Source organism: Acanthisitta chloris, unplaced genomic scaffold, assembly GCF_000695815.1.
Source record: "Acanthisitta chloris isolate BGI_N310 unplaced genomic scaffold, ASM69581v1 scaffold37038, whole genome shotgun sequence".
NCBI lineage: Eukaryota > Metazoa > Chordata > Aves > Passeriformes > Acanthisittidae > Acanthisitta > Acanthisitta chloris.
The window spans coordinates 9,433-36,508 of NW_008687414.1; the positions used below are offsets into that span (position 1 = coordinate 9,433).

At 37.7% G+C, this 27,076-nt stretch overlaps 1 protein-coding gene across 1 annotated transcript in view; it reads left to right on the forward strand.

Moving 5' to 3' along the window:
- Positions 1 to 27,076, forward strand: part of ZMYND11 (zinc finger, MYND-type containing 11) — a gene marked incomplete at its 3' end in the record, with an annotated part of 33,621 nt that overhangs the window by 3,243 nt on the left and 3,302 nt on the right. Inside the window, exon 2 of the mRNA XM_009080565.1 lies at positions 14,435 to 14,594. Within this exon, the coding sequence (XP_009078813.1) occupies positions 14,435 to 14,594 (160 nt within the window). The remainder of the gene's footprint in view (positions 1 to 14,434; positions 14,595 to 27,076) is intronic.

Consider the following 27,076-nt stretch of genomic DNA (forward strand, 5'->3'; position numbering starts at 1 on the left):
AAGTTAGAGCCTTGCAGAAATTATTTAGTAAGCTTACTGAACTTTTGGAAATTATTTTAGAAAAGTCATTGCATGCAGGGAAGTATTAAGAAGCACAAGAAAGGTGTCTATTTTTGAAGGAATTAAAAATATGTGGGTGTAAAAATGGCAAGAATACGACACAGTTAATTGCAGTATTATATAAATGCTTAAATAAAAGCATTGGTAGGGAATAGACCACATTGCACAGGCTCAATATCTCAAAACCAAAATCAACAAATTATTGTATGAAAGGGATTGTGCAGCTTTAGTGATTATCTGTGGGGGTATGTGAGAGTTGGAAATGCACTTTCCATGGGTTGAAGACAAGCATTCTTCAGGAGCTTGAAAATGAAATGAAGGACTGAAAATCAATACGAATGAGAAGCAAGAGTGTGGGGAATTTAAAGGAATTACTACTAAAAGAGCAAACTACCTTTGGAAGAGAACTTTTAAATATATATTTAAGTTCCTGCCTTAGTACATAAGCTTCAGTATATTCAGTGCATTTTTATTTAATGGTAACGCTCATTTGAAGGCAGAAGCATCAGCTCTGTAAAGGTATGGAAAATAAATATTCTCACCTGGCTCATATTGTCACAGCATATCTCAAGTCAATAAATTACAGTGATTTAAAATTTGGCTAGAAGAAATAGCTAATATTTCTAAAATACTAAATTTCTTAATAACAAAATTATATTTCTAATTGATATTTATCAAGAAATATATCTTATCTTTTCTTTCCAGTCTTGATATTGGGATAATTTGACCATAGTATGGCAATTATTTTGATGAGTATTGTTGGTATTAGATATGCAGTAGGCACTAGCAAAGAAATGGCTTCCCATATCCTGTGAATTCTCAGTCAAGAGCGCAGCTTGACAAATTGTTCATCCCTAAAAGTGTGTTAAAAATTATAGTTATGCTTTGACTTTCTGTTTTTTCCTCATTATCTTCCATCTGTTTTGGATTTGGGGTAACATCAAAAATTGATTCTATGGAATAAAATGCCTTAAAATACACTGGGAAAAAGCATGCATATTTAAATGAGTAGGATAAATTATTGACATTCAGTTGCATAGCAGATTGGTAAGTATTTCTGTACAGACATGTTTTTAAAGTTCTTGGGCTATTCCAATCTTTCAGTGTCTTTTATAGTGTTTTCTTTGTAAGTCCCTAACAGGTAATTGCACTCCTAAGATTTAATTAAATATTAATTAAATATTTGCCCCTTTTCTCACAAGGTATTGGGTTTCCTCAGTAGCCATATATGAACAGTTCATAATTAGTTCATTATCTATTTAATGTTATTTAAGATACCCAATTGGCAAATATGGCATTCCAGATTGTTGGCCACTTTGAAGATTCTGTCATTGTAAACAGATAATTATTCTGGTTTCTAAACTATTCCATGAAAACTCATGTGAAGAACCAAAACATAATTGTTTTCATCCATACATCTTTCCTCATGATTTTTTCTTGCTCCCCTTGTTGTGTTTCATGATTAATCTAGCTGATTAGCTTCTCTCTCTGGCTCTCAGAAGGGCTGTAAGGCTGTGCCTGTCCTGTGACATGAGTTGCCCTGGCACCCTCTGCCTCTCTGGCTCTCAGAAGCTGAAAGGCTGTGCCTATCCCGTGACATGAGTTGCCCTGGCACCCTCTGGAGCAGATATGCTGGGGCTACACTGAATTGCCTTTGGCTCATAGAGTGCTTCTTTGGCCCTGACATATTCTTTGTTTGTTTTATATGTGTGTGTGGTTCTTCAGTTCTAAGTGCCAAAAATAATACAGCCCACAGCCATGCTATTCTGGAAAGCTGAAGTTAGAGGCATGCTGGTTTGCTGTTGGGCATGATGTGAAGGCATCTGAGGACACCTAGCATGCTCAAACAGTGTTGGAGTGCCCTTGGCAGAAGGAGCCAATCTTGGCATGGTTTACATCTGTGTTCTCTGTCAGGAGCAAACTAACCCTTGGCCACACGTGCCTTTCTCCAGGAGGAAGAAGTTAGCTTTCTCCAGAATGAGGTAGTTTGGGAACAAAACCAAGGGTGGACATAGAACATAGGGTAGAGAGAGCACAACTTCTGGGGGAATGAAGCTGATGGATAGACCATTAACTAGGATTAAACTGATAATGCTACGATTGGACACTTTGTGCTATTTTCACATAAAGCAATACTGAAACTCTCCGTTCTTCAAGCAGAAAGCTCTTCTGCCACATTCATGATACAGGAAAATACTGTTTTTTCATTAATGGGTACAGAGACTCTCACCTTTTTAACTGACTTTCAAATAGGATGGTCCAGTACTGGATCCCTAAATCGTCACAGCTGTTTTTCCAATATTTGTTCTGTGGGCACATTTTTGTTATATTGTAATTTAATGCAGGTGCAGCTAAATCAGAACATCTAACAGAAATGAGCAGATCTCAAGCCAGTATAGAGTGGATGCTGTCAGTCCCTTGTTATCTCTGTGCAGACTGACATTAATCAGCTTTGATGGGATAGCATGCCAGAAAAGAATTACTCAGTATGAAAGATTACTGTAAAATGATGAGATTTTCTGGTCCCACAGTTGAGATGGAGTTGCTGGCAGTTGCAGATTGAGTATGTGACCCTCTCAGTTTGACATTTAGACCTAGGAGGGAGATTTCTTCTCCAGATATCACTCTCTGAAATTTCTCTCGTTAATGTCTGAGAATAGTTGGGGTTCAGGACTTCTCCCATCCATATATCTGGTTTTGTTGCCTTAGTTCTTCTGCTCTTCTCTTTCTAGGCTGACTGCATTAACACAAAACAATTTCTAGAAGTACTGATTAAAGCTAAGTTGAAAATGAGCAATTTATTCTCAGGTAGAGAATAATCACAAGAGAGTATAAATAAGAAAATGAGCTATTTGAATGGGTAGGGAATAATCACACAAATCTATAAATAAGAATATGTGATGCAGTGGCAAGAAAACATAATTGAAATAACATTCTAACAGTATTACTTATTTGAATCTCAGAAACTTGTTAGAAAAAAAAATCTGTTACTATTTGTAGCACCTTTGCTGAAAATTTTAATTTTCCTACTGTTTTGCATGTTGCAACTAAATAGTCATGCATAAACAAAAATAATAAGCCATAGGAAAGATTAGAAGAGCAGAATGGATTTATAGCTAGATAATCCTGTTGTTTAACTTTACATGAACAGAACTATTGCAGCATCTGATATTTCTTTGACTGAAATAAATGATTTTTTTTCTTGGTTGGTTTCTTATCTTTTGTCAAGCCAATCCCCTGAAATAGCTGTCTTTTTGTTGCCAGAGAGCAAGCTTATCTGAAAGCAACTGTTGGAAGTGGAGCATCCTCCTGTTATGCAGAACACAGTGGTTGCTTGAGTTCCCTTTTAACCAGTGTTATGGCTCCTTTTCCGTGTCTGTACATCATTCTCACGTGTGGTTTAGATGTGACTGTGTGAATCAAGTAGTGTTGTTGCAACCCTGGTTGCTTGTAGTGTGGTGGAACAGGTATTGAAGGAGGTGCTCAGGAAAGCTTCCATTTTCCTTTTTGTTTGAGAGAAGTTGAGGAAGAACAGCACAGTGAAGGGTTTCTCCATGCCTTGCAGTGTAAAAGCAGTTCCTAATTATGCAAGGGAAAGCAAAAGATTGGAGTACAAAGTCCTGCAATAAAAAGCATGATATTACTTCCTCAGCAGTCCACATAGCTGCTCCTGGTGGCAGCCTGTTTGTTGAGAGCTCAGCCAGAGAAAATGACTTCAGTTTGGATTGATTTGCTTAGTCGTGGGTAATATGAATGACAGAAAACAAGCACAGAAACATATCACCAGGTGGTGACAGGGGAGGAAACTTTTGGTTTTCAATACCTCTTTATGGTTTCTGTTAGAGTCAAGGCCAAGGCACTTCTTTATGGCTGACTCCACTAAGTCAATCTCCTTTTTAATTTCTTTTACTTTCCTTTTCTGTTTCCAGTGATAAACTTCAGTTACTTCTTTTAGCTCCAAACCAATAGGGTTTTTTTTTCTGTTTTCAGAACACTATTTTTCTGTTAAACCAAGAGAATGAACTGAGCCTAGAGTTTTAGAACTTGTAAATTCTTAGTCATAGATCATCCTGGGGGAAAAAAAAAATCTGTGCTTTTTCAGCAATATTTTGATCAATTTGGTTCAAAATCATGAGATTAATAAGACAAACATCAATCTGAAACTGATCATTTGACTCACTAATAACTAAATTTTTAGTAAAAGTACTATTTTGGTCATCTATAAAAATTGTGTTATGTGTTCATAACTAACAGTTACAAACATGTTGCATAGAAATATGCTGGACACTAAAACACTTCACTTGTTTGAAACATTAATTTTTTACAGTGATGGCTTTGCAGTGAGGTTAAGTGATGGATTCAGGTTTTGCTTGTAAATTTGTACTGAGGCTTACTAATGAGGTAACATTTAGCAAGCTAATAACAATTTTGAATATCCAGATTCAAAAAAATGTTGAAAGAGAAGTGTGAAACCAAGCTAAACATTCACATTTTATACGACCCTTAAGAAGGAATGACAGATTGTCATTTAATTGCACAAGGAATGTTCACAAGGGCAAGTGTTCATCAAATTTCTCCTGTGTTACCTGGAGATAAGATACATTTGTCATACAGCTTTTAGCTGTTTGTTTATAGGGTGTTTACTCTTAGTTTTATTTATGAGTTCATAATGATGTTAACTTTTGGATATTACGTAATTTTAATATTGCTGGTATTAATGGTCCATTTTAAGAGCTGCTTTTAGACACTATTGACTAAGGAGAATGGAAACTGGGATGACAGGAAAAAAAAAGGCAACTTTTCTTGGAAAAAGGCTATAAAGAACCTAGCTGCATTTGTGCTGAATAATAGTGGAATTAAAAATTCTAAATGAGTAGATTTGGTTAAAGTCTTGAGTTTATAATGTACGTTAATAATGACTATTTTTCCCGTTTTTTGTTTTGTTGATACAGATTATTTCTTCCATTGGTGTAATGATTCTATTTAATTACATTAATTAAACTGGTTAAAGAAATACATAAAAAGAAATCCACAAACAGTGCTGTTTGTAATTTCTTAGAGGCAATTGTTCCTCCAGCTTGGTGCTGAGACACTGTCCCACCATGTGCTAGAATTCCTGCATTGCTGAGTCTGCCTCTCAGTGCTGGCTGGCATGGACTAAATCAGTGCCTGGTGTGGAAAACTCTTTGCTATGGGACTGACAGAGATTCCTCCAACCTTGCCACCTTTTTTCCTGCTTTATGCTGACTGCAGGGAATGGAAAGGATGTTGTAGCTGGCTGTTCAACCATTATGCCTGTAAGGATTTAGCTTAAAAGTCTGTTTTGAGGACTGGAGGTGAGATGGAGCTTTTGTGTATTTGCTTTGATCAGAAATATTATTGCTAGCACATCTAGGTCCTGCAGTTTGTTATGCAAAAAAAAAGGAGAGAGGTGCTGAAATGTTCTAACAAATTTTGCTTGCTCAGTTTTCCTTGTCTAATAATTCTTCTCATAAGAATGCTCTTATGTGGCATTGCTAGTATGGCAGTTTGCTTTTTCTGTCTCAAAGGTCAATGTTCTTCATTGATTCAGTAGGTGAAGTAATCTCTGGGCTGAGCATGAGTATGGCAGGTAAATAAAATGATTCACACTGACAGCACAAACCCATTGTTATTAACAATAGCTATACTCCTTCTTTGATGTTTGCTAATGAGTACATACTCATTTAAACTCTCCTTATTGGATGTTACAATAAAAATGTAATGTTGAATACAATCCATGCAAACTATGAGCTGCAGTAGAAACATTGAGGAGGAAAGGGGTGGAAGGCAAACTATGAGCTGCAGTAGAAATACTGAGGAGGAAAGGGGTGGAAGTGTAACTGACTTGAAAATTACTGTCCCACTTTTCATTTTCTTGTACTCCAAACTTCTATTAATATTTGTATTGAAGTTGTGTAAGTTTACACAGGAAAAATACATAATATATTTACACAAGAAAATACATAACAGGCTAACTTTACTTTTAGTTCCTAAAAGCAAACCAATTTTTTATGTCATAGCAAGTATGATTTTTGCTCGAATCATAACACCTATATAAAAATATAATAGATACTATATATATAATAGAATATATTTATAATCAAAGTGAAACTTTTAGCTTATGTTTGGTTTCTTTGCTGTAAATAAATGCAACTTTCTGTTAGAAGTAAAAGATAAAAATGAGTGTGACATGGCCATTTAACAGTCTGTTATCTGTCCTGAAGTGCTCATCAAGGCTTTCTCTGTAATCAGTGGAGAGAGAATGGTCTCCAAAGCACGACTCACACCATCTATTTTAGGCTGCAGTTTCATATTCCCATTCATACAAACAATATCACCAAAAGCAGCAGCCTTGCCCTGATGGCTTTTCCAGCTGTTGTGCTGTTCCCTGGCTGGCAGTAAGGTGAACATTTGTGTGACAGTGTGATGATTTTGAAATTCAGCTAGACTAAAACTAACCTAACAAAGAAAAAACCCATAGAAAAAAAAAATAGAAAAAGGTTTTGACCTAGATAAGAATGGAAATTAAATTAGAGAGTTCTAAAAAACTGAGTCATGAAAGCACTTCAATGTTTATTTTTTGAAACATGTTTTGAATTGAGAAGCTCAGTATGAACTGACTAAATATTTCATTTGCAAGATATTAGCCAGGATGTTAGATTCTGAGTCATGTCTGACTTGTTTGTCTCTTCAGGACATCCAAAGCAAAGAGCTGGATGAAAGGATGGTCCTGCATATACAGGAGCAATGTACCTGTACCTGCAGAGCCCCTGAATGGTTGGTTTGCCAGTCGTGCTCAGTGCACACACGTGTGAATTACCAGCAGTATCACATACAACTTCTTAGCTTGGAAAAATGGGAGCAGTGCCCTTTTTTTACATCAGTTCCTCCTTAATAAGATGTAATAGTTCTGAAAGGGAGATTTTTGTGGATCAGGATTGAATAGCTTGGTACTTTAATGACTTGCTTTTTGTGGTCCTATCGGTGGGTTGCCCAATCTTAAGTGTATAGTGAAGTTGTGTGAATGAGAGTTTAAATTACTGAAGCAGGGAATTACCTGAGTTAACATTACTATGCTTTCAACAGAGATGCTCCAGGTGATAGGCACTATAGCAAAGTGCTTGGTGCCTGGGGTGTCTAAAGCATTCACAAACAAGATTCCTCCCCAGCTTCTTTGAGCAGCAACACAAACATCAGGCAGATCTGAGCTTCAATGAACTGCTGGATCTCACTGTTTCACTATCAAGTTTGTGTGTTACACTGCACAAATTAGATTCCATATTAATGCAAATGCTGTATTTCTAGACTATGAAGGAGAGATGAAACACATCTTGAAAACATTTCTTGCTTAGATAGTGTGTGTCTTCAAAATGAATGTTGCAGATACTGATGTCAGAGGGAAAAGTAAATTCATCATTTCTCTGTAATTCAGTTTCTCTGTGTTCCTCACCTGGAATTTTGGGCTGCATAAAATGTAGAACATATAATAAGTATTTTACTGCAGAGGCAACAGCACTGTCTATGGTGTGTGCAGTGTGCTCTTGGTATATGGGGTGCAGTGGAAATCAAATGCAGCCTGTGCATATACCTGCATCTCTTTGTGGATTATAAATACAGAGGAAGAACGCTGTGCTTTGGTTGTGTTTATCTTAGTCCAGAATTGAAACTTCAGAATCTGTAAACATATCAAAAAGTATTGTGAAAAACAAAAGTGAGCTGCTACCTCCTCACTGTGGTTCTCCTCTCTTTATGTGTCTGTGTTGTCTTCAGCTCTCAGACCAGCTCTCAATTTTTGTCAGGCAGAGAATATATATGTCAAATACCCATAATATTTAGCCTGTCTTTGGTGCAAACTGATTGGTACCATAGTGCTACATCTGGTGGGAGCAGCAGCCTGAGCTTCAGAGTGCGACCTGGAGATACAGCTGTGACCACAAATCTTCACCTGGCTTTCCACAAGGATACCTAATGGATTCCTGAGATTTCAGTCTGTGTATTTTAAGTTCTTAGGCCATGTAGCTGTATTTGTTTAAAAGAAAATCAATCACAGCCATTTCAGTATGACCAAGTGGCCTATTCTTTGTGAATTAAAAAAGAAAAACTTCAAAGAAATGTACACGCCTTCTATAAACCTGCTGTCATACTCTGAAAGTAAAGCAAAAAGCATCATTTCTCACTAGAGGTAGGAACTCAATATAAAACTCAGAACAGATTTTTGGCTGCTTCCCTTCTATTTTATGTATTATTCCTTAAGGTCTGTCCCTGAATCTAGGACATTTTTATATACCTGTAGGTAACATTTAAAATTAATGGCAGGCCTTCAGTTGAATTTAATGGGATCTGCTGTATTTTATTGGATCTCAAATTTATCAGATCTCAATTTATCAGATCTCAAATTTATCAGATCTCAGCTCATCCCTGGGTGAATTGCTCAGCAGGTAGACTGCTGCTCCCCTTGGCATTGTGGAGGGTGGAGGCATCCAGCATAGACAGAGATCAGACCAAGATTACAGTGTTTGCCACTAAAATTAGCATCTACCTGCACTTCTCACACTGTTGTATTTTATATAAGGCAGCAGTTTCCTGCATGTACTGTACTTCAGTCTTGTACAGAGATGCTTACAAAATGCTGTAGCATTTTTTCAGTATTTTCCTTTTGATGATTCAGGTGGCTGGAAATGCAATTCCTTATGAGTCCAGAAAAACTGAGATTTTTATTTAAAGACCAGTTTCAACTTTCCACCTAATGTAACCAACCTTCCTTCCTTCCTTCCTTCCCTCCTTCCTTCCTTCCTTCCTTCCTTCCTTCCTTCCTTCCTTCCTTCCTTCCTTCCTTCCTTCCTTCCTTCCTTCCTTCCTTCCTTCCTTCCTTCCTTCCTTCCTTCCTTCCTTCCTTCCTTCCTTCCTTCCTTCCTTCCTTCCTTCCTTCCTTCCTTCCTTCCTTCCTTCCTTCCTTCCTTCCTTCCTTCCTTCCTTCCTTCCTTCCTTCCTTCCTTCCTTCCTTCCTTCCTTCCTTCCTTCCTTCCTTCCTTCCTTCCTTCCTTCCTTCCTTCCTTCCTTCCTTCCTTCCTTCCTTCCTTCCTTCCTTCCTTCCTTCCCTCCCTCCCTTTTTCCTTCCCTTGGCCAACTTTCCTGCTTGGACCACACCACAGCCATGCCCATGTAGACCATTTGCTGCCTCTCAGCAGGCCACAGTTGCCTTCAAGAAGACTCTTTGGGAGCAGAGTTAGCTATTTATGTGCATTATTTTGTGACCATATACATTAAGCTCTTTGGGACAGGGTTTGGCTTCATGTTGTGTCTTGCAGAGCACCAAGTAAGAGTTGTGAGCTGTGTGACAGCTGTAGGTGCAAAGTTCACCATCTGATCCCTCTGCAAGTTCTGGCTACTTCTGTATGTGTTTTGCTCCCATGGTGATCATAGCTTTAGAGTCTGTGTCCTCCACACCCCTTAGATCAAACCAAATTTTTTTTCTTCGCTTTTAAGGTGTGTTATGAAACACATGTATTAGATGTAGGTTTGAATAGAAAGGCATCATAAACACTGACGAGTTTGAGAATATTAGTTTGAAGTTTCAGGAGTGAATTGGTCCCGTGCTGAACAGATTTTGGTGCTTCTGCAATGTCCTGTATATTGGATGGGCATGGGGCTTAGTGGTGGGTCAGGGTACTCCTGTGGTCTACTTTTGTTTTCCAAAGGGAGGTGGCAAAATCCAGTTGTCAGTTGGTGGTGGCTTGAGTTACAGGAGCTTCTGCAGTTTGTTGTTGTGAAGGAAAGAGAGCCTAGAGGGCCACACACATTTCCTCAGGTGGGTTGTTGGCTATGTGGCCCCTGGGAGCTGCTGAAGTCCTCACCTCCAGCTCTGCTGACCCCTTGGGTGTCCCTGTGTCATCTGAGAGGTGGTCAAGGTTTTAGGATGGGTAACTAGAATAAGGAATAGAAACCAAAGGATATGCTGATATTTTATTGCTGCTAAATTTGAAAAGACCTGAATACTGGTTATTTGCAGTCCCAAGTAGGTTTGAAATAATTGTTTCACATTTTGCTGGTTGGTATTTTGTGTACTAAATGCACAAGTATATACAATCTACAAATCTGTTAATGATTATCCTCTATCATTCTCCGCTAAAGTTTTCTTTTGCTGTCAGACAGATGTGCACATATATTAGGCAAGTGCACACATGCATCTCCCTGATTCTGTTGGTAGTGTCCTATTTCTAAAGATATATATATGCATTTGATGGTGTGGCAATGAAGTTTGCTTAGGGGTGGTGAAGAACAAACTACAGGCTAAAGATGGAAGACTTTGTTTTCCAAGTGGTGTCGCAATAATTGAAAACATGCATTATTAGGCTCTTAGAAGTTGATTACAAAAACTGTAATTTTGCTAGATTTGCTGGATTCTTCCATGCTAATGTCAAGGAGGCTTGTGCTGCCAGTTTATAAATGGAGAAAATATTGACTCGTATAAATACTCTGATATTCAGCAGCAGTTCAGTTGTTTCTGTATCCTGCAGACAGGCAGCCTCGTCTGGTGAGATTTGGAATTTAACATGGAGATTATCAGGCCAAACCTCTGGTTTTCATCAGACAGACCCTCATTTTTTTTATATAGGGATTAGCACAGTGAAATTCTATTTTGAAATGGTTGTTTCAGCCTCCTATCTGATTAGGGCTGGTTTGCTGATTTAGGGGATTTTACTTTTTCTCCATGCCTTATTCTCACAGATCTGAGTGTATTTGCTTTACTTCTTGAGTCTGGCTATGTAATAGCAGTATGGGACTGCATTACCCTTCTCAACCTGTTGATATAGAGAACTGGTTAAGAGCATAACAAACCAGTATTCCTTACCCACTCCTTGTCTCCAAGGTAAGGCTAATCAGCTTTTGTTGAAAACAACTGCTTTATATCTCTACTTGTTTTTTTTAACTACTTGGTGCCAGATGCTTCGGTGCATGCAGTGCCAGGAAAAGACTTGTGCTCCCTGGATTAATGGTGTCACTTCTGCACAAAGACATTGCAGTATTGTTTTTGCCTGATCCAGCAATGAGGCTGACGTAGTATTTAGGACTCTAAACATCATTATTTCTGTCTCTAGGCTGACTTTTAACTTATTTTGTGTTTCCAGCATCTTTCACATGTTGCGACAGTTTTTCATGTTGCATTATTAAAGAACTTTTACTATGTCTTCTGGTTCAAATCCTCTGTCTTAATCACTTCTTCATTAAGCTGCTGTCCTGACTGTAAACAAACAAAACAGGATTTCATCTAAACTCTGCAGTGTTGTTTTATAGTATTTGTGAATATCTAGCCACATACATTTCACAAGTTTTAATATAAATAAAAATTGAGGGTAGGGGGCACTTTTCTAACAGTACTTCTACTCTTTGAAGTAAAAGCATTCTCTCTACATATGTGTGCTTTCCTATGAAAGCTGATCATGTTTTATTTTTAAAATGGAAAACAGCCCCTGTGGACCTCCAGACTGCACAGTCTGAACATTGACTAAAGTATTCTTCAAAAAACCATTGGGGATTTCTTACTCCTGATTTACAGCTGGAGAAAATGAGGAGACAGTTTAGTTGGTGGCAGTACTTTCACTCTGGTTAAGAACACAGATTGGAGTTGAGAAATGGACAATTCTGAGCCTTTTTTCTAGTGCCCACCATGCCAAAGTGGATTAATAGGCAGATTAAACCTCTTAGCTGATTAGAGTTGGTTTAAGGCTTTTTGGTTTCTATTTTATATCTGTCCTGTTCAGAGATGTGAGTGAGAAATGACAAAACCTGCAGCTAGGGTGATGTAATGCAAAATACATGGTGTCTTCAGGAAATGGACAATTCTGAGCCTTTTTTCTAGTGCCCACCATGCCAAAGTGGATTAATAGGCAGATTAAACCTCTTAGCTGATTAGAGTTGGTTTAAGGCTTTTTGGTTTCTATTTTATATCTGTCCTGTTCAGAGATGTGAGTGAGAAATGACAAAACCTGCAGCTAGGGTGATGTAATGCAAAATACATGGTGTCTTCAGTTGATTTGTTCTGTCAGTAAAATGTGAAAAATGGTACTTAGCCTATGATCTGTATTTTGAGACCAGTTAAAGTCTTGAAGAAATTGCAGACGCCATGAGTGTGGTGGCTCTGTCAGGGAGGTTGTTAGTACAGAGTTAAAAATGGAAATTTGATGAAAACCCACTAACATTAGCAAAGCTGACAAAGATAGTTTGCACTTAAAAAAGCTAGTTGTGTTTGCAGAAATTTGTGCATATGTGCCCACATGTGAAATACATGGAACATGAGTATAGAAGCAAATTAGTTGTTTTCATGCAGTTTTAAAGCTTCAGCACTTAATGCTTATAAGTAAATGAGTTGTTTTCATGTGGTTTTAAAGCTTCAGCACTTAATGCTTTCACAAAGCAGTGGTGTTCAGTTGAACTCTGTTTGAAAGTGAAGTACATAGATTTCAGTCTCGGCCTTTTTAAGAGCATGGAAATTGGAGAGCTTGGAAAAATCATTTGTGGTGTTTAATATCACTTGAGCAGGTCCTCATGTTGAGTTTTGGTTTCTGCAGAAGCAGAGAGGGATCAGGTTGGGCAGATGAGCATCCACCCAGTGTGGTACAGAACTGAAGTGCCTTATCTTCTAGTTTGCTCTTGATCCTATTTGCCAGCCAGCATAAGATTCCTATATTAGTTTGGATCAGAGACTCACACAGAATTGTGTTCTTTCTGTTTTAATTACATTTATTATTACTTACGTTTTATGCAGTGGTAGCTTGCACAACCCAATCAGACTTGGCCCATGTTGTGGTAGACATTGTAAAATATTGTAAATGGCAGCATCTGCCTCGAAGAGTTTTTATCCTAAAAAAACCCCAAACAAAACTCAAGATCCTGCAAACATGCTGCATTTATGTAAATGCTTCTGATACAAAGCAGAAATTTATGAATGTCCCGTGCTGCTCTGATTATTGTATAGTTTACTACACAAATATACACTTCTACTCAATCAGAAATCTACTACATGATTATATGCATTTAGTTTCCTTTAGAGCAAAACAAAAAGATTAGATTAGCTTAAACCAGTTCCAGCAAAAGCTGGAGCGAGAAAGCAGGATTGGAAAAGACCTTTATGCATCCAAACCAGTAAGAATTTTGAAAGATAAATGTCTTCAAAGACATAGGTTGATTGGAGACTTGACCAATTCCTCATTTTAAGTTTATAATTTCTAAGGCATTAAAAATTCCTGTCAGCCATGTTGTTAAAAACAATCTGAAGTGATGGAACTTTTTTTTCCCCCCATGTATTGCTACTGCTTTAAAATAAATTTTCCTCAAGTTTGCTCATGATAATAATTACGTATTTTTTGTGAAGGTGTTTGTGATGACAGTCACAAAAGGGTCATTTTTGTTGGAATTCATTATGAAGCATGAAATAGAGGATACTATAGATGAGAGCTTTGTCTTAAAGCAGGCAAATTCCTCTCTCAGGAAACAGGTACAGGAAAGACCTGGAGAAACAAAAATGGAGACAAATTCAGTTAGCTCTGGTCTCCATGTGCAGCAACTCATAGATATGTTCTTGGAATTTTCTGAAAAAAATCTGAAGTGTAATGATCTTAAAGCAGGGAGGTCATCTTATTTGAGAGAAGATCATTTTATGTTGTTTATTCCAAGTGAATATTAGGTGTTGGCCTAGAAGTAAATGATACTGGGTAAAGGTCAGCAGTACACAGCTGAACCTCATGTATATACACAGTTTAGGCTGCATATGTTTTTTTCTCATCAGTGCAGTTCTTCACAGTGTGATCATTGTGGTTATCTCAAGAAAAGGAGAAAAACCACTTACTTGGTTAACTCTAGCTGTTGGGTTCTCAGATGTGATACATAAATTTCACATTTTTTATAAATGTGTTTTACACACAAGTGTCACAAAGATTCGTTGGTAGATCTCCAGACTCATGTACACTATGGGATGTATTAGAGAAGTGTGAGTTTCACTTCATTTCGAGGGCACAAATGTGGCACAGACAAGCCCAAGCAGTGTGTGTGTTAATTTGGGGATTTTTTGGTAGAAGATTACTGTGCTATTACTTGTCTAAGTCTATACATGGTAACTGCAAGGGGAAGAAAAGACAATTTGAAGTAAAGGGGGAAATTGTACAAATTTTATAACTGCAAGGGGAAGAAAAGACGTAAGTAAGTAAAGGGGGAAATTGTACAAATTTTGAATGTTTAAAAACAATCTAAAGTTTAGATTCTGTATTATTTTAAGTCATTTCAAAAAGTGTATATTTTGCTGACACATTTTATAATTTATCACTAGTACTTACAGACTGTTATGCTTTATGTGCAGGTACATGTCTCGAGTCCATGGTATGCATCCAAAAGAAACCACCCGTCAGCTGAGTTTAGCTGTCAAGGATGGCCTCATTGTGGAAACCCTGACAGTGGGGTGTAAAGGGTCAAAAGCTGGTATTGAACAAGAAGGATATTGGTTGCCAGGAGATGAGATTGTGAGTATAAAGTCTTTGAGAAAATAAATCACGGTTTCTGATATCTTAGCATGCAACTCGTTTTAATTTCTATTTAAAGTTATTTATAGACTCTGCATTGGTGCTTGTCAACGGGGAAGTAATGCACTCTTCAAATTTTTTTAACCTTTTCTCTTCCATAGAAGCTCTTTCTTTTTGAATTCTGAGTTTTCTGCTATGAAACACTGGCAAAGTCCTTTGCTGAGTCATCTTTAACTTTTATGTAGTATTCTCTTCTACAGCTGTACATGAAGAAAGTAAATATTATTGGTATTACTTGAAATCCTCAGACGTTCTCAAATTCCAAAGATGGTGTATTTTAAAACAAAATTTAAAAAAGAAGGCAATAATTTTTGATTAATCTTACTTTAATCTTAATCTGAGGAGCAAGGAACTCCCTTTCAGAAGTGCAACATTACATGGTACAGTTACATCCAAACACACATGAGAAAATATGTTTTACAGATATTTGTGAATACCAGGGCACTCAGTTAGGAAGGATTTTCTTAGCAAATTAGCCACAGGCATCCAGACATTGTTCCACTGGATGTGTAACATAAATACTGAAATCAAGGTAAATAGGTTGAGAGCTATGTGAAGAAAGAAAAGCATGTTTTCAGTATTCCTCCATAGCCAAGATAGAATGCACTCACAAAGTGAGGATAGTCATATAGACCAGGAAAAAACTTGCACAATTCCTTTGCCTTCTTCGGATACTTGATTTGCAAGACCACATTTTCCTAATTAAAAAAAAAATTCAGCAAAGCTTTTAAATACTTGAACTAGGAACTGTTGCTATGGAATATAAATTGCATTAAATACTGATAAAATGGGCAGCATTGTCTCAGTCACACCTAATAAATTTTGAGGAAATCCAGAAAAAACTCTTGAAACACACCAAAACACTCATTGCTTTATTGCAGTCATCATTAAGGTCCTGAAAGTGAAACAATGTATTGTTTTTTTGGTTTTGGAAACAAGCAGTATCCATAACAGAAAACATTATGGTCAAAATTATCCCAATTGAGCTAATTGAAAGTATTGAAATATGTATTTAATGTACATTATGTCACTTAAGATTCTCCTTCTAATTTCATTAGGAACCCTCAAGGGAGCCTGTAAAGGATATGTTGCTACTCTCCCCAGGGAGTAAGCATTTCAAAATTCCAGTTATGTCTTTTAGGTATTTCTGGCATCCGTTTTATCTGTTTACAGGTGTACACTCAACAGAACATAAAGCCTGAGATCTGTAGTTATCTCAAATATTCTGTATGTTTGTTTCCTCTATTGTTAAGAGAAAGGGGCAAACGAAAAAAATAATCAAAATGCCTTAAAATAGCTGTTTCTTAAGTGGTCATTCAAATTATGTTCCTGCTGCTTACTGGCAAGATTTGTTTAAGAAAACCTGTAAGATAACCAGCATGTAAATTCCCAGTGAGTCATTGGAATTACGTCATTATTTTATCTCTGAGTGAAGAGCATTGTCTTTGACTTGACCCAAGATGCTGTTTAAGTCACATTATGAACAGCCCTTTAATGGGAAGCATTGCCTGTATTTTCAGCATGACTGCTAGTCACTGATACGTTGTGCTGTGACCATATTGTGCAGAACACCAGTGCACACTTCTCTTAACTCTTTTATGCAGAAATAAGAATCAGCTTCTGATCCAGGCCATGTTTCAATAGTACCCAACCTCCAACTTCTTGATCCTAATCCCGAATCAAAATGCCACAGACAGATGAAGCAAAACACATTGACTTGGTATAAAATCTTTCTCTTTGTTCTTCTATTCAGAAAGTTTAAATGAGTAGAAAGTGTTATTGTCATCACTCGACATCAGATCAAGTATTTTCCATTCTCCGGCAATCAGTGCAAAACCATGAAGTTTGGTATGTTCTCTACTTTGGACACACTGGATGGTTTTACAGATGCTTTGTCTGCACTTGATCAAGAGGCAGTTTTTAGTTCTGTGTAATTCAGCACTGCTCAAATCTGGTACTAATGACTGTTGAACCATGATCTCAAGTTACAAACACACAGGATTCTTTTTGGAGATTCACTTGGAGGAGATAGGACTCTGCAAACTAGTGTTAGTAATGTTGGAACAGGGATCTCAGGCTCATCAAACTTTAGCACTAACAGACAGACCCTTGTCCTAATTGTCAAACTTGGTTTGACTGGTAGTACTGGAACTTGGAAAGCTCATAATGCCAAAGAGAAAGACTTAGGAACTGGTCCACCACCCACTGACACCAGTAGAAGAATGCCTTTGAATTTAACTTGTTTTCTGGCACCACAGTGGAAGTCAGGAAGCACAGGCTGCTTCAAGGAGATAGCAAAGGGACACATTCCTCTCATCCCTCCCCCCATTTTTTATTTGAGTATTCGCTTGGTGGTTTTTTACACTTTTGAAGTTTCGGATCTAAATTTCAACAAGTAAATAAACTCCTGGCCTGGGCCATGGAACTGCTGAGCAGCTTTATCTGTTACTAGTATAAGTACCCGACTAGAAGCTGCTGCAGGGTCTGGAAGGACTGGTTTTAATGATGACTGTGGACTGATTGCTAAATAATGACAACAATTGAAAGTATGCTGATTATGAAAACACAGCTCTATTTGGAAAAGATTAATTTGATGATCTGTGAGGCCTGCTGAGAGGTTTCCAGACATTTGCCCTGTCCAGTAGGTTGACATAATGATAGGTCTATGCATTAAGGGAATGATCTCTGTTAGGGTTACTCTTAGCCTTCAGAGGAATGTGCTAAAAAAATTATATTACTTTCCTCTCATTCTTGTATGAGTATGTTGAAGCTATGGTTAAAAAAAATTAAGTCTAAAACCATATATTTAGAGCTATACAAAAGAACAAGCTGAGGTAGAAAGGCAAAACAGTTTGAGGGCATGAGGAGGCCCTGCCGAAAGGGACAGCTTGTGAAAATTAATATTCTGAAAAAAAGGGGAAAAAAAGAATGATCATATTTAAGAGTATAAAATTGTTCTCTTTTCCTGTCAAATATATATGTGGGAGAAATATTTTTATATAAGTTACTAAATTTAAAATATGGAGTCAGTAGCAAATTGTACTGTATTCCAACTGATATTTAAGGGTTGGCACCCATAGAAGAACTTTGCTTCAAAGGGCTTGTGCAGGTATTCATTTTGTTTGCTCATTTTCCATGTCTCCAGATGTTTTGCACATTTTCAAAATGTGTTCTCATCTTACAGGCTTTCTCATCGTGCAGATGATTAATATATTTGACACAAAATAAATGAGAGAAGAATTTATTTTCTGTTGTTATTCAGGATTTTAGTTAGGAATTTTGCACTTTACAGTTTGTTGATGCCATTATTATACAATTGAACAAAATCTCTGCAGCTTCTTGCATTGCAAGGGGAATGTCAGTCCTGAAATCTGCTAATGGAAGTTTACTTTTTTTTTCTAAAGGCTTTATTTATTTTTCTCACAGAACTTGTGGAATTTGGAAGTGTTATTTATTATCAGCATAAAAAATCTCCTTGCTCTTTGGGTTTGGAAAAAAAAATTGCAAATCAGTATTGTTAAGTATGTTTGCAATGCAGTTGATAAAATAGAAGGCAAATTTAGTTCTTGAAGAAAATAATCATGAATTGTCTTACCTATTCATTACTATTTTCTGTTATGCCATGATTTTTATGTACTTTTATATTTATATTTTCAAATCATTCTCAGTCTAATCACAAGGAAAGAAATTGAATTAAAGCACCAAGGTCCTGTAGCTTTATGAGGGGGTTAGATACAGTTCTTAGAGTTAGTTTGTCTTACTCATTTCCATTTTTCTACAGACAATGTGCACAGAGCTGTTCTGAGCATTTCATGTGCTAATTCTTCTCCTCATGATTAAAGCCATAAAGCTTCACTGACCCAGAGAGAGGCATTCTGAATGTATCATTTCAATTTTCATGTGTTCATAAAGCCAAACAATATTGTGCTTTTCTAAACTGGAGATGTGTTCATAACACGGGGTCATTGTTTGCATCTGAACACAACATATCCCATAGCTCTGCTGTGGTTTAAAGTTAGTTCACAGTGGCCAAATTCTCTCATGAGATCTGAAGGGGGAAGCTTCACACTTCCTTAAGGCACTGTGAGCTATTTCTTCACTGAAAAATACATACAGGGTGATTGTATTTACAAGAAATTACTCTTTTGCAGAGTTCTGTTTTCTGATCACTTAATTGACTGCCTATAGGAATAGCCAGCAATTCTTCTGGCTAGTGAAGTCTGATTCTGCAGGTTAGTTAGACTCATTTTTCTGTGCATTTGGTCCTCTCTGTACCAGAGTTTTCGCCTCTCCAATTCCTCTCTCTAAAGACTTTTTAGTTTAATGGAGAGCATACTGTTTGGAGGGGCAGTTTCCTTGCTTTCCTGTTTTCAGAAAACATTAGAAGTAGAATGTGCTTTTTTGCAACACACCCTGTATTCATAATGTGCTAACTCATTACTGGGGTTTTTCTGGTATTTTATATTGAGAAAGTACTGGTACTTGCTCCAAGTGACTTTAGATGCTTCCAAGTTACAAGGCTGCTGAAATAATCCATCCCCTCACTCTGTCTGCATTGTTTTAACCTTTGTGGCAACCCGTTGCCAGCACTGTGAGTCTTGAAGGTGATTTTGTTAACCCTAGTGACCTTAGGCACACACCCAGTGATAATTGTGATTTGATGTGTTGCAGATTCAATTTTGCTAGGATCAGTCTATGAGAAAGGAGTATTTTGGCTGTTATGTTTGTGTTAATCTAAATGACTTTAGTTTGAGCAAAGGCTGGATTCCTTACTTGTCATGCTTAATTGCTTTTGCAATTATATTGATTTTTCCATGCTAGGTCAGTATTGGTAGCCAGAAGCTGTTTTTTGAACTGTCTGTGCCATCTTTAGTCTCTATAAATATGAAGATAATTGTAGCGTGTTTGAATCTTTTCTGTACATAAAATTGAAATTTAAAAATGAAATGAAACAAGACAAGAAACTAAAACCTCAACCCAGACCCAACCTAAATAGCTACCAGTTACTGCTAGCAAGCTAGGGGCTTCTAACTAACTAGTCTGAGGAATGGTTTTAATGTACATCCCATTCATTTCAGTTAGGAGCAGAAGGATAATATGAAACAGCAATAGTGGCAGCCAGTGCCTTCATCATGAAAGCTTTTACAACTGGAGAGCACAAAGAGGAAGAACACGTCACAGCAAATGAAGAAAAATCTGCTTCAGTATTAAAAAAAATCTCCATTTGTCTTATCCATCTGTATTTCCTTTAATCAGAAGTCCTGTGTGAATTCACTGATCCAAGGCAAACATAGCCCAAACCATGATAGTTAATATTTCTCACATATGGTAACAAATTGAGAATTTTCCAGGCTGGAATGTTCCAGCTACATTCCTAATTCTTGTGAAAGTACAAGTACGTTCTTTACAGTTGGTGATTCACTGATGCAAAGAGTTAATGATTGATCCCATGAGAGAAGTTCAAACTGGCTTCCATCTCTTATTCCCCACCTCAGGGAGAGTATGAGGAGGCTTTGAGGTCAGGCCACATAACAGTCTGGTCACACAAGAGCACTCAAGGAAGATGAGCTTCTGGAACTCTTTGAATCTTTCTTTTCTGTCTTTCTATCCATCCTCCAAGGTCCCATCATTCAGAGCTTATTTTTCCAAGAGACTCACATGAAATCAATCCACCATTTGCTAAATGCAATGATTTTTCTTGCAAATTATTATCACAAAGTGCAGTAGTGATTCTGCTTATTAATGAACCAAAAATTAGTGTCACTCATGTAATATCCTGCTGTGGATTTGTGCAAGTTCAGAAAAGCTAATATTTTCAAATCACCAAATCAAAGCGGAGACTGTTTTGGCTTTGAGAAGCAAATTAGAATTCTGAACTCCCAACTCATGGATGAGAAATTCTTTCTGCATTAAAGCCAAGCCCCTTCTCTGTCTTTGCATTAAGGCTATTAGCATGCAGCTCATGAGAACAGCCTCACTGCCATTCCAGTGGTTCTTCCTGTCTGCAGATGGGTTAAGAACACTGAACAATTCTCTGCATTCCTTTTCCAATCTTGTTTTTCTTTTCTCATCTGTTCAGGTGTATTTCTTTCATCCCCTCTGCTCACCCTCATTTTCTATTCCCTGCAAAGGGAGTTCACACACTGGAGGATCTTCACATCACTGAAGGTGACACTAGTAGAGTCCATCTTGTTGCATACTTGAGAAATGCTGCTCCTTTTAAACTGGTAAAACAACCTCATCAGCATCTTCACTTGCCTCTCAGCTTTGCCAACTTCACTTTTAAAAATTCTGTCGATGTAATGCTGTGGTTCTTCTTCGAGCTTTCACTCACAGTTCTGCAGCTGAGATACTGATGATATTGTTCACCGATTTCACAAAATGTTGTTTTCTGATTGAAAGGGTGTTTTGAAGAATGAGAATTTCCTTACAGGTTTGAAGTAAACTAGTCAAAGTAGTCTGTATAAAGCTTCCATCATGGGACTTAATTTATGCAACCAGAATAGATGACATAAATCAGCCTATCTTGAATTTGTTCTGCAAATACACATTTTGGGTCTTTTCCACTTCTTTTGTGCCAACCCTGACCTAGCAGTGCTGTTTTTAACTTTGTGGGTTCAAAATGCTCTGTATCTCTGGCAACTGATTTGAATCTTTTATTATTATGTCATGCTGGTCACTGAATGAAACTTCATTGAAACTGATGGGCTTATTAATATTCATGCTTCATGCACAATAAATGCAGTCCTCATGCCTTTTCTGTCACTGACAGCTGAAACAATACCAGCCACACCTACAGCACAGGGCACATGGACAAGAGATGTAAGCAAACCGAGGAGGAGGTTCTGCTGATGGTTCAGATAAAATGTTGCTATGTTTGCTGAAATATCAACATAAAAAACCAGTACAAAATTCCATGGAGAAAGTAACACCAGAGAAGCAATGTAAACATATTTTAAGAAAGAAAAGGGAGGAAGACCACTTTTGTGCACAGTTCTTCTTGAGACTTGGAACTACAAGCAAAGAGATGGTTTCTTTCTCATCTGGATTCACCTTCTTTCTATGGGAACAAAATCTTTGCATACATAATGTGGAAAAAAAAGTCTTTGCACCTAATAAATACTTCACTCCATCACTGATTTATCTCCCTAATGAAAAGAGCCTACAAACCTTCTCTTGGCTCAACCTAAGTCAAAAACTGTGACATTAATAGCAGAGTGAATCCAGTTTCTGAGGAGATAAGTTGAAAGTTTCAATTAACCTTGAACTTGCTTGGAACATGAAGAAAGGAAAATATTTTCATTTGAAACTAATTCCTGTATCTGCTATCCTGGAGGAGAAATACTTGTATTGTCTCACCTCAAATAATGTGAACTACTGCTACCCAAACATTATTTCCTGGGGGGGGAAATTGAGATTTATTCATTACTTCAGGAACACATTTCATAGGCTGAGAATGTAAGTGTGACAGGGGGTTTAGCAGTCAGTTTGGCTGCTGGCATGCTACTACACTTCTTGAAAAAAACTCACTTCTTTAGCACTGGGAGCTAGAGACTGGCTCTATCCTTTGGAGCCTTTCACCCTGAATTGTCCTACAAGGTAGGAGAGGGAGTAAAAATCTACCTGTCTTGGCAGGAATCCAGAGAAGACTTCTAAGACAAAATGGCAATAAATTAATTAGACAGACTTAAGGATTAAATTCAATGAAAGAAAGCCAAAAGTGTTCTGAGAGGCTGTGGAATTCACTGCAGAACCTGAGTCTGCCTGCATCAATGCATCAGAAGAGGGAGCAGTTATCAGTGGAAAAAATGGAAACGCGTCGTTATGAGCCTATAAATATGTCTGTGTTTAATATGCACTATTGAGGAGATTTTGGTGTCTCTCCTTGACTGATGGTTTTGCGTTGGCTCTTTTCAGAATAAAAAGGATTTCTAAAATGAGATCATTTAAAAATAATGTAAAACAAGAAATCCCAGTTAATTGCTGAGATGCTGAAAATCTTGGCCATAATTAATAAATAAATAAATGTACTTGAAATTAAGCAAGATGCCTAGGTAGTTGTGAGGACATATGAATTCATAATTGCTTTGGATTTCTTTGTGATAAAACATGAATAATGAATACCTACAAAGTGTCCTACAGATTCAGTTTATGGAAATCCCTTTTAAAGATAAAGCCCAGGTCATCCCAAGAAAGGATCTCTAAAGGCAACTGATCTGCAATGGATAGATTATTCTGTCTGTAAAAGCACACATCACTGTAGCTACCTGCTGTGGTAGTTTTCTAGAAAAAGAAGATAAAGTGAAACAATTTTCATAAAGGGATTCTAGCTGCTGAAGTCTTTTTGGCTTTGAAGGGGAGATGGATGATTGTTTATTTGCTGAGCACTTTTGATGAGCAAAAGCAATAGGAAAAAAAACCAGATGCAAAACAGGAGCAATGTACCTAGTAAACACATAGATACAGGGAAAGTACAGGGGAGAAAATAAGCTTCTTTTGATGCTGAATTTACTCTAAGCCATTACTCTAGTATTAAATGTAAAAGGTGTGATGATCTAAGAAGCTTTTATCATTGGAAAGCAATTGTCCTGATCAAGTATGGACCCTTTACAGCAATGATGAAAGGGAAATACTTTCTTCAACAGCAAATTCACAATCTATCTGCTGCAAAGATGGAGTAAGTCCTCTCAGCCATCAAGGAATTAATCATGCTTTCCTCAGTTTGGACCCTAACCTTTTCATCATCATTCTGCTGAAAAGATAAAAGCAGATTCAGTAGACTGCTGAAAGCAAGTTTACAGGAGGATTCATGCTTGCTAAGGAATAGATGGATCCACAGATGTGGCATGAAGAGAAGGCTGACCCTAAGGGCAGTAGGAAGACTGTCCTCACAGCAGGCTGAGGCCTCTGGTGAAAAACATACACAGTGTGCCCACTGCTTTTGACAAAATGCTGGGAATGGTGTTCCATGACACATTCTATTTGTTCAGCCCAGGTAGTATTTGGCGCATGTTAGTGTCTGGAGTGAAAACCAGTACATCTGCCAGAGATCCTTGATAAGCTGGAGATTTCTTACTAGCTCCCATACTCCAGGAGATTTAGCCTGTTGCAGAAAGAGGCTGGTGTGCACATACCACATGCACATGCTTTCTCTGAAAAAAAAAAAAAAAGAGTAAGTCTCCAATCTGTGCAGGTCTACAGATAATCAGCCACGTTTTGTAAAACTCCCATTACTACAGAGAAGTTACTTGGAACTTGAAGAGTATGGCAAAAGCAGTGGATATATTGGCAAAGGAAGACTTTTCAAAGCTGAGCAAGGTTTAGTGCCTCCACAGTTCTTAAGAGGGGGTTACAACTGCCCTTGTCTGAGCCTGTTCCAGGCTGCCCTTTGTATGGGGCACAGGTTTTGATATTTACACTTTGAGAGAAGTACTAGTGACCAGACAAGTGAAGTGGGCAGTAGCTATTTACATCAAATGCACAGGGTTCTGTACTGGAGGACAGAAGTCCCATAGGTAGTGCATCTGCTCAGTGCTTCATTATATTCATGAGTCATAAAGCACTGTAAGGTTTTAACAATTACTTTTAGCAAAGCTCGAGTCTAATTGAGAAAGCTTTGATGGGAGCAGATGCTGCCTGAAAAAGACAGAAAGGAACTGACAGATTAAGAATGGAGAGTGTGTTCAGACAGAAATAGATGCTGCTTTGTTTAATGTGAATGGGGGCATAGGTTCCTGCAGCATTCTCTGAGACCTCTATAGGAGAGGATTCAAATACCCGAGAAAAGCAACGATGTGGTAGATACAGCCACGCTAGATTGCAGTGCCTTCATTTGCTGTTATTATAATAAAGGCTTTTAATTCACAGCAGATAGTTTGAAATATTAAGGATTAAGTACAGAAGATAGGAATTACTTCCCAACAGCACATAATGATGGATGCAAGTTGCAAAATCTAAAGCAAATCAAAGATGGGAAGAAAGTTATGCATAATTATTGTGGGAGGCATTTATTTCAATATATCTGTCTACTTGATGTGGACTGGTAGTTGACTTTGTTGGGTTCCAGAGAAGAGTTATTGAAAGCCAACAAAGAAACCTTAACAGCAGAACCCAAGATTTTAAAAGCTTATCTCTTAGCTGAAGGTGGGAAAATGCTAAGAACTCTGATGTTAAAGCTGATAGAGGTGAAGAGAGGAGAAGGAAGTGTTCCTTATGGCTGTTCCCAAATCCTAAAATACCACAAGCCAGAACAGTTGCCTCAGAAATTATATATTTAAATTGGGCATGGTCTATCTCATTAGATGTTAAAGAAATGGGAATCTGAGGCATAGTAGGAACTAATTTATTTGCATTCTTTTCTGTTTTCTAAAGGGTTATGAAATAGTCAGGAAAAGATTAAAGTTTTGGGTTGGTGATTTGAAAATGGCTTGAAATAAATGTAGCATGCAAATACTACTATTTTAAATAATTCCTATTTTTTTTAATGACTTCTTTCTGCTGGTATGGACCTTATTGCCATTCTAGATTCCACCACAGTGACAAACCAAAAGTGTTGACACAAAGTGGGTGAAATCTACTGTATATCTGCTAATGCTCTTCCTTTAGACTAAATGTGAAAGCCTGTTCTAAGTTCTTTATCCACGGGACAGCTGGAGCTCTAGGGACTGGTGAAGCATAGACACTTTGCAAGGCTGACCATGAGTTTGCACACAGGTGGATCTGAATGAAAATCCACTGGTCTGGAAGGAGCTGTGTGCGCGTGAGTGTAGGGGGGAGATGTAGAGAAACACCACAGCAGCAGCTATGTAAGCAGCAGAGAAACTCTGGAGAAGCACTTGAAACAGAACACCTGAGGGAGAAAAGGTCCAGAGTGTGCTATGGGACAAGTGCCACATAGGAAATGCTGGGAACCACCATCTTCACGGAAAATGTTTTCCTTCATTTGCGTCATATTGAATTTAGGACAACAGAACTGTATGTATACTATTTATAAATAAACATGATTGCACCAAAGAGGTAACTGACTTATAACTGTTTTTCCCATCTATGTGACCCTTTTTTTTTTTTTAGCCTACTGGTTGGGTCCAAAGGATAGCCATAATTTGGATTGTTTGGGAAATCTAGTTCAACAGTGTGAAACCAGCAAATCCCCATAAAGGGGAGTTTCATGAATAGAGTTTTGTTTTTTTCCCCCCTCCCTTTTCCTCTCTCCACTTGATAGTAGAGTGACTTAATACCGAGTATCTGGGCTACCATTAAGGGACTTGGAGAAAACAGATTAACAGGTAAGAAATGAGCTATGTTAATGGAATATGCATTATAAAAGGCAAAGTGGTCCTTTTAGAGAAAGAATAAGAAAGGAGGTTATACTGTTTTCATGTGCTATGCCTGCATATAATCTATATGAAAATAAAAATTTATTACTTGTTTTTACATCTTTTTTTAAACAATAATTATGGGCTTGCTAAGGTATGGAAGTGACCTAATAGTTATAATAGTGACCTCTAAGTTATTGTTAATTTTACTGTCAGTATGTGCTTCACATCTCCTACTTAATGGTATGCTAATTGTACAGCAGGATGTCACATTCTCCAACATACAGATTCCCTATTTCAATTACAGCTAAGTAAATCTCCATTACTAATGAGTAAGCATTTCTTTTCCATGTACATTTGCATTATAATGGGCATTTTCTTTGTGCACTAAAATTATTCTTTCCTTGACAACAACTATATATTTTATTTTACAGTAAAGGCTAAGACATGATGATTCATTCCTTTCCGTTGGGTTTATCTGTATTTAAATTGTCAAATGTTCTGGATAGCCTGACATTTTCTGTCCCATGTTATTTTTCTGTACTTCCAGAATAAATGTATGTATTTGCTTTAAGACAACCTACGTAAGACAAATCACAAGAAAGTAAGCTTACGTGTTGGTCATCGATTAAGCTGTGTTTTTGAAATTGTAGTGTTTCGCTCATGTTTCTCAGAAATCTTAACTATTTATGTCAGTGCAAAGTGACCTTTATGATATGTTTGACAGATTGGAATGTAAAGAAGACGTGACCACGTGTGACCCATATCATTGCAAGGTCCCACTCTGCTTAACAGAGCATAGCTCTTTGGCTATTAAATACAGCCCCCAAACAGACATTTGCTGCCCTGCTGGTGCATAGATCTACGAATGCAGCGGGCAGCTGAGCCAGACAAGGGGGAAGGCTTCTGCTGGATCTGAGCTGTGAGCTCTGCTGCCAAATCTGCTCCCTCCTGGGGGCTCTGGCCAGTCACTGGGTGCCACTGAACTGCTGAACTTGGGCAGCCGGTGCTGCTGGCAGAGGATTCCCTTCATCTGCCAGCACAGTGACCCAAGAGGCTTTCCCTGCCCTGCCTCAGGAAATAAGGCAAATTGAGTCCTCCCTTCAG